The sequence below is a fragment of the Echinops telfairi genome, unplaced genomic scaffold (genome assembly GCF_000313985.2).
Source record: "Echinops telfairi isolate 266 unplaced genomic scaffold, ASM31398v2 ScPeMD7_7469;HRSCAF=8507_0, whole genome shotgun sequence".
Classification (NCBI taxonomy): domain Eukaryota; kingdom Metazoa; phylum Chordata; class Mammalia; order Afrosoricida; family Tenrecidae; genus Echinops; species Echinops telfairi.
This window is the reverse complement of record NW_022111372.1, coordinates 41,033,751-41,040,823: the sequence shown is the minus strand read 5'-3', so window position 1 is coordinate 41,040,823 and position 7,073 is coordinate 41,033,751. Positions and strand designations below refer to the sequence as shown.

Below are 7,073 nucleotides of genomic sequence, written 5' to 3'. Positions count from 1 at the left end.
GACTGGGGACACTGCGGTGTGGATGTGACAGGTGTTGTGTGTAATTCAGCCTGCCCTGGTGGCCCAGGGTCCCTGTCATCAGCCTTGAAAGATGTTATCATACTGATAACACCCCTCCCACCCCTGGACCTGACAAAGGTCCGTGTCCGCTCTCACCTCACGTCTAGGTTGTGAGCAGTATTTCTGTTCTTTCTGGCTGCCGGGTTCAGTGGGCGTGTCCTCGGTTCTGTGTTGGTGTCTCTGTGATGTCCCACCCCGCAGACTGCAGGATGGCCAGCCAGGCTCTGAAGGCAGATTTAGCCCAGCCTGCTGAGGCCAGGCGAGGCTCCTTGTGCCACCCCCAGCCTCTGGTCCTGCACATGCCCATCGCTCATTCGGTCATCAGAGACCTGGGACCTCTGGGTGCTGGACACAGCACCTCACCCAGGTGGCCTAGGTCTTGGTGGCTCACCTCCCCAGGCGGAGGGTAGAGCCACCAGCCCACTCAATGTGTGTCTGGAGGGCAGGCTCTGCTGAAGCCCTTTCCTGGCCAGTCAAGGCCTTCAGCAGGGACATTAGGGCTCGACGCTACTAGGGGAAGCCTGATATCAGCGATGGCCTATCTTCGCCTCAGAACCCAGTGTCTGTAGGGACCACCAAGTGGCTCTGTCCTCAGCCTGAGGTCGTACATACCCACCTTCTCGGACCCATGCCCCGCCCCCAGTCCCATCAAGGCTGTGCCTCACTCAGCTTCTTGTCCCCCACAAGCCAAGACCCTCGGTGAGCCCCTGACGGCAGCAGCCCAGCCCCTCCCCGGGGCAGGCCTGGAGCAGGAGACAGCGGCAGCCACCGGGGCCCAGGAACGGACTGTCCCCATTCGGTAACCACCCCACCCCCGGTGTGCAGGTGGGCCATGCAGTGGGGCAGCACACAGTGTGGCTTCCTGTCTCTGAACGGACATGCTGTGGGCGAGGCAGGGCCCGCACAACCTTGTCCACAGGGCTCTGCGCCTCGGGCCCCTGCTCTGAACCTGCAGGCAGTCCTTGGAGGAGAGGCTGCCCTCTTGGGTGAGCGGGCTGCTTGGGGGACCCCTTCTCCCTGGGCGCAGAAGGCTCACACGTCCCACTCTTGTGACCACAGGGTTGAGGCTCCCGCCTGGCCGGGGGCAGGGGCCGGAGAGCTGCTCTGGGATGTCCACAGCCACGTGTTCACGGAGACCATCCACAGGACTTATGTGCACCAGACCAGCGATGCTGGTGTCCCAAGTATGTGGACGGGCAGGCCCACTGGGGGTGAACCCGTGCTTGAGTTCACACTGTGAGATCTTTGCAGGGAGGGGTCTTCCTGGCGCTCTAGTGAGTCTCAGCCTGAGGCCTCCTCACAGTGGTCTGGGGTTCACAGAGGCCCCTGGTGCCGGGCCCATCACTGGGGTGACTGGAAAGCTCAGCGGTGGCTGGGAGGCCACAGACCACTTGACCACGTACAACCTGGAGCCATTTTCCCAACAGCCCAGAGCTAGCATGTTCTTTGTACATGGGCCAGACTATCCTCCTGATCCTGGACTAGCATAGGCCATTAAAGCAGAAAAGACAGTGCTTAGATGGCAGGAAGATCTTTCTGATTGCCAGAGGTCTCAGCAGTCAGGAGGGATAATTCTGCATGTGGGAAGCCAACAGCCTCAGTTGAGTAGAGTGTATCTCAGGGCTGCACTGGCCCCTGAGGGTTCTGGGAGACCCTGTTGTCGTATGTCCGGCCCGTGGTTGCCTAGCGAGTCTGTGCTCCAGGTGGGCTATGGTGGGCACCCAGAACCCTGGGCTGACGGGCTCCCTCTCTGCCCAGGGCCCCCCTCCATGCAGGTCACCATTGAGGACGTGCAGGTGCTGAGGGGTGGCACGGCTCAGTTTCAGGCCATCATCGAAGGCACCCCCCAGCCCATGGTGACCTGGTTAAAGGTAAGGGAGGGGTTCTTGGGCTCTGGAGGACTCTGGGACAGACAGCGCTGGGCACACAGTAGGCATTGGGCGCGCCTCTCGGGTGAGGCCAGGGACCGGGGTGCCTGGGGTCTTTGGGGTAGGTTGTTGGCTGCCCTGACTCCTGAGTCTGTAGGACAACGGCCAGCTGGAGGACAGCACCCGGCTCAGCCAACAGCAGGATGGGACAGCGTATTCCCTGGTACTGCGGGATGTGTCCCAGCGCGATGCTGGTGTCTACACCTGCCTGGCTCGCAATGCCAGCGGCGAGGTGCTGTGCAAGGCAGAGCTGCTGGTCATTGGGGGTGAGTCGTACCTGCTGTCTGGGGATGACCCTCGTGTGCGGGTGGGTAGGACCAGAGTTGGGGCAGCAGGGACCCAGCCTTTGTGTCTGCCCCCATGGACGGTCCCCTTGTCTGGCCTGTAGGAGAAAGCGAGCCAGACTCGGAGAGGCAGGGTGGCCGGAGAAAGCTGCATTCTTTCTACGAGGTCCAGGAGGAGATCGGCAGGTGTGACCCAGCCCTGCCCTGCCCTGCGCCCAGGCGGGAGGGGTGAGGGCTGAGCCCAGCTGTGAGCCACAGCCTTCACCAGGAGCTCCCTCCACTCAGGGGCGTGTTTGGCTTCGTGAAGAGGGTGCAGCACAAGGGCAACAAGATGCTCTGTGCCGCCAAGTTCATCCCCCTGCGGAGCAAGACCCGGGCCCAGGCCTATCAGGAGCGGGACCTCCTTGCTACCATGAGCCATCCGCTCGTCACCAAGCTGCTGGACCAGTTCGAGACCCGAAAGACCCTGATCCTGGTCATGGAGCTGTATCCTGCCCTTGGACCTGAGGCAGGGCATGGGGGGAGGGGTGTAGGGGGAGGCAGGGTACCACAAGGCCAGCTAAGGGCTTCAGCTACAGCTGTCCTGGCCTCCGAAGCCCCGACCTGGGGGGGTGGGGGGGTGATGATGGCAGGAATCCCACTGCCCCTGAATCTTACCATTAGGCACCACCTCCCATAGCCTTAGATCCCATGAGTCTGTGGGCCAAGATTCGGGCGGGGATAGGCAGGGTGGTTCTTCTGCTCCAGTGCACTGGAGTCCCCTACTGGTGTTCTGCCACAGCTGGGCTGGTCGGGAGGGTCCACGATCGTTTTCAGTCCTCCTGGTGGGCTTGGCGACCAGACTGGGCTCCCTCTAAGCTGGCCTCTCCAATGCTCCCTGCGCGGCAGCCCCTCTCTGAGGACCTGCGTTCCAGACAGAGCCAGGAGCAGACACTGCAGACGCCTAGGCCCAGGGAGCTTGTGCTGGGTGTCTTCCCTCATCCATTATTCTCTGCCCCGGTGCCCAGAAGGGCACATGCACCCTCACTCTTAACCTCCCAACCAAAGCTTTGCCAAGCTTGCTGGGGCTCTGTCTGAGGGTCTCTGGGCATCAGGTGAGCTCACCAACCTGTCAGCTTCTAGTCCCCAACTGGCCTCCCTGAGAGTATCCTCTGCCCAAGAGGTGGCACTGAGCTGCCTTCCACTGCCATGTGCCCCCAGCTTGGCCTGCAACCCTCTCCTCCATCAGGCTGAGTGCTCCCTGAGGTCCCGTGGAGCTTCCCTCCCGCCTCCTCATTCCCGGAGCTCCTAAGCAGAGCCCCCTTCACCCCACCCTCAGCCCCAGAGGCTCTTAGGCCAGACCTCTTGTGGTGACTCAAGTGTCTAGGGGCCGGCTCCAACCCCCCCAGTTGTCCTTGACCAGGCCCAGGTGTTCATCAGAGGAACTGCTGGACCGCTTGTTCAAGAAGAGCGTGGTGACCGAGGCCGAGGTGACCCTCCCCTGTGCTCAGCCTGCCTGTCCCTATCAACACAGACCTGTGTACCCACCCTCCCCCCCGCCACAGCCCTGGCAGGGCACTCTCTAGCTCCAAGACCTTCTATGGCTCCCCAGGGCTTGAGGGATAGTCAAAGCTCCCCAGCAAGGCCCTGGCTGCACATCTTGCCCCCTGCTGCCTGCATCTGAGCCAGCCTTGCTTTGCCTGGGCTGCTCCTTCTGAGAACACGCACAAACTGGCCCCTGTCCCCGACCCAGCTCCACCCCTTTCCAGTCTCAGGCCCCACTAGAACCTGGCATACACGGTCCAGGACAGCCTCTGTGTAAATTGCCCAATGGGACTTGTTCTTGGCTCGGAATCCTGGAGAACAGTGAGGGTGGGAGTGGGCAGTCGTTTAATGTGGGAGGAGCCTCAGGGAGGAGCAGGGCTGGGAGTGCAGTGGGAGGAGGGAAGGGGCTGGTGAGACAGGTTCTCACCTGGGCTCGGGCTCCCCCACAGGTGAAAATCTACATCCAGCAGCTGGTGGAAGGGCTGCAGTACCTGCACACGCACGGCATCCTCCACCTGGACATAAAGGTGCTTGGGCCAGGTGCCCCCTCCAGGTTTCCTCACAAGCTCACTCCCCTCCAGGGGGGGGCTACTGCCCTTAAACAGTCCCAGCACGTGGGGTGTGGCTCTGACCAAGCCTAGCTCTCCCCAGATGCCAGGACATCAGCCCCTGGACTCTTATCACCCGCACGGGGTGGGGCTTCACAGGCCCAGGGTGATGCCCTTAAAATCCCGGGTGCACTCCTGCAGGCCTGGCCCTTCACTTATCGCCACCCCCCAACTCTGCCAACAGCCTGCCAACATTCTGATGGTGCACCCTGCTCGGGAAGACATCAAAATCTGTGACTTTGGCTTTGCCCAAAAAATCACCCCGTCAGAGCCGCAGTACAGCAAGTACGGGTCCCCAGAGTTTGTGCCCCCTGAGGTCATCGAGCAGACCCCCGTGAGCGAGGGTTCTGACATCTGGTGAGTGGAACCCAGGCTGGACAGACCTTCCATCCCCAAGGACCGGAGGCTCCCACTGTCACCCCCCTGCCCATCCCCCCCACATACAGACAGACACATATACACACACATACATATATACACATACATGTGTGCACACATGCACACAAACACGCACTCAGTCATCCCTCAGGTCCCTCCTTTCTGAACCTGCCCACGGCTGCCACTCTTCCTGCACACCCCTTCCCTGCCCCCTGCCTTGTCAGCAGGCCAGGCCTGAAAACTCAATTTGTGGTTTTGTTGCCCACAGGCCCATGGGAGTCATCTCCTACCTCAGGTAAGCAGCCCTGGTGCCACTCCACCTCTTTCAAAAGCTGAGCCTAGTCCATCCCTAGCAGACACCCTGCAGCCAGGCCCCATCAGGAAGACCAGCTTCCCAGATTGGTGGCCTGAGCCGAGAGCTGGCCGCTATCTTGGGAACAGCTAGTCATGCCAGCTGTGATAAGAAGTTCTTGCTAAGGCTTTCTCACACACACCCTGTCATCAGGCGCAGCTCTGCCAGGTCATGGGGTAGAAAACTGCAGTGCTTTACCCAAAGGATTCTGGGGTGGCTTGGCCCAAAATGGTTTCTAACAGTTACCGCTCTGAGCAACTCTGACAGTGTAGACCGGCTCTGGATCCCCACCCCAGGCTGAGCCCTGATCCCCAACCCAGGCTGAGCCTTGCTCCCTGTTTGAAGCAGCACCTAGATTCCGCTGCATCAGTGGAGACACTTGCCAAATAAGAACGATGCTAACAGCCCAAGCCCAGTCAGGGTTGAGACTCCCAGCTCCCAACATCTCTGTCTGAGACAGCCGGTACTTCCTGGCCATGAAATGGTTCCCTGGAGGACCCAGGAGTCCAGGGTACCTGAGGGTCAGAGCCCCTTTCTGGTTTTCAGCCTGACCTGCTCATCCCCTTTTGCCGGGGAGAGCGACCGGGCGACACTGCTGAACGTGCAGGAGGGGCGGATATCCTGGAGCAGCCCCATGACCGCCCACCTCAGTGAGGACGCCAAGGACTTCATCAGGGCTGCCCTGCAGAGGGCCCCGGAGTGAGTGCCCTGGCCTGCCCCCCTCCACCTGGCATCCTGCTCAGTCCTGCCCTGGGACTGGCCTCCCCCCTGCTCTGATCTGGTCCCTCTGCCTACCTCTCACCCCAGGGCCCGGCCCAGTGCCTCCCAGTGCCTCACCCACCCTTGGTTCCTGGTGAGTAGACTGAGCCTTCCAGGCCTGGCCAATAGTACCTTATGGTGCTAGGAGGGAAACTGAGGTCATGCGAGGTTGGGGCCCTGCTTGGAGTGTATTCGCCCTAGAATTGTGCCTGGTGGCTAGAGGACTTGTCTCCAGTGGATTGGGGTGAGGGCTGCTGGGACTGAGGGCCTCAGTGCCCCATATTCCCCAGCCCCAGCATGACTGGATCATAGAGGCCACTCAGCCTTCCTTCTCCATGGCCCCACCGCTGGAACTAACTTGGAAGCCCTCCTCAGGGAAGGGAGGGAGTCATAACCTCTGACCTCTGACTGGCCTCATACCCCTGCATGGGACTCCCTGTCCCAGCTGGGCTTCCATCCTGGGAGGGGCCCTGACCAGGACTGTAGGACTCAGTGCCTGTAGCCGGGCCCTGGGTTCCTCCTGGCCCCAGCCCCTCTCCCATGCCTGCAGAAGTCCATGCCCGCAGAGGAGGCCCACTTCATCAGCACCAAGCAGCTCAAGTTCCTGCTGGCCCGGAGCCGCTGGCAGGTGGGGGTACTGGCTGCTGTGCTGGGGAAGGTGGGGGGCTGGAAGAGGAGACCCAGGCCTGAGCAGGATCCCACTTCTTGATTGCGGGGGCTGGGGCTCTCTGTCCAGCACTGGGTCAAGAGCACGTTGTCAGGGATACACACACACACACACACACACACACACACACACACATACAACATAGGGTGGGGCACTTAAGGGAGGAAAAGGGGCTAGGTGGACCCCTGAGCTTGACATGTGCCTTCTGGCTCCCCAGCGCTCTCTGATGAGCTACAAATCCATTCTGGTGATGCGATCCATCCCGGAGCTGCTCCAGGGCCCACCAGACAGCCCATCCCTTGGTGTGTCCAGGCACCTCCTCCGGGATGCCAGTGGCTCCTCCAGCAGCTCCTCCTCCGACAACGAGATTGCCCCGTACGCCCGGGCCAAGTCGCTGCCGCCCTCCCCTGTGACCCACTCTCCACTGCTGCATCCCAGGGGCTTCCTAAGGCCCTCGGCCAGCCTGCCCGAGGAGGCGGAGGTCTGCGTGGCCCCGCCAGCCCCCTTCCTGCC

At 61.4% G+C, this 7,073-nt stretch overlaps 1 protein-coding gene across 1 annotated transcript in view; it reads left to right on the top strand.

Moving 5' to 3' along the window:
• OBSCN (obscurin, cytoskeletal calmodulin and titin-interacting RhoGEF) overlaps positions 1-7,073 on the top strand; it is a 210,806-nt gene that overhangs the window by 196,551 nt on the left and 7,182 nt on the right. Inside the window, exons 82-95 of the mRNA XM_045284554.1 lie at positions 748-859; positions 1,120-1,244; positions 1,819-1,931; positions 2,086-2,254; positions 2,377-2,458; positions 2,558-2,758; positions 3,681-3,741; positions 4,246-4,323; positions 4,589-4,761; positions 5,051-5,077; positions 5,681-5,833; positions 5,942-5,987; positions 6,444-6,521; positions 6,778-7,041. Coding sequence (XP_045140489.1) covers positions 748-859; positions 1,120-1,244; positions 1,819-1,931; positions 2,086-2,254; positions 2,377-2,458; positions 2,558-2,758; positions 3,681-3,741; positions 4,246-4,323; positions 4,589-4,761; positions 5,051-5,077; positions 5,681-5,833; positions 5,942-5,987; positions 6,444-6,521; positions 6,778-7,041 — 1,682 coding nt within the window. The remainder of the gene's footprint in view (positions 1-747; positions 860-1,119; positions 1,245-1,818; positions 1,932-2,085; positions 2,255-2,376; positions 2,459-2,557; positions 2,759-3,680; positions 3,742-4,245; positions 4,324-4,588; positions 4,762-5,050; positions 5,078-5,680; positions 5,834-5,941; positions 5,988-6,443; positions 6,522-6,777; positions 7,042-7,073) is intronic.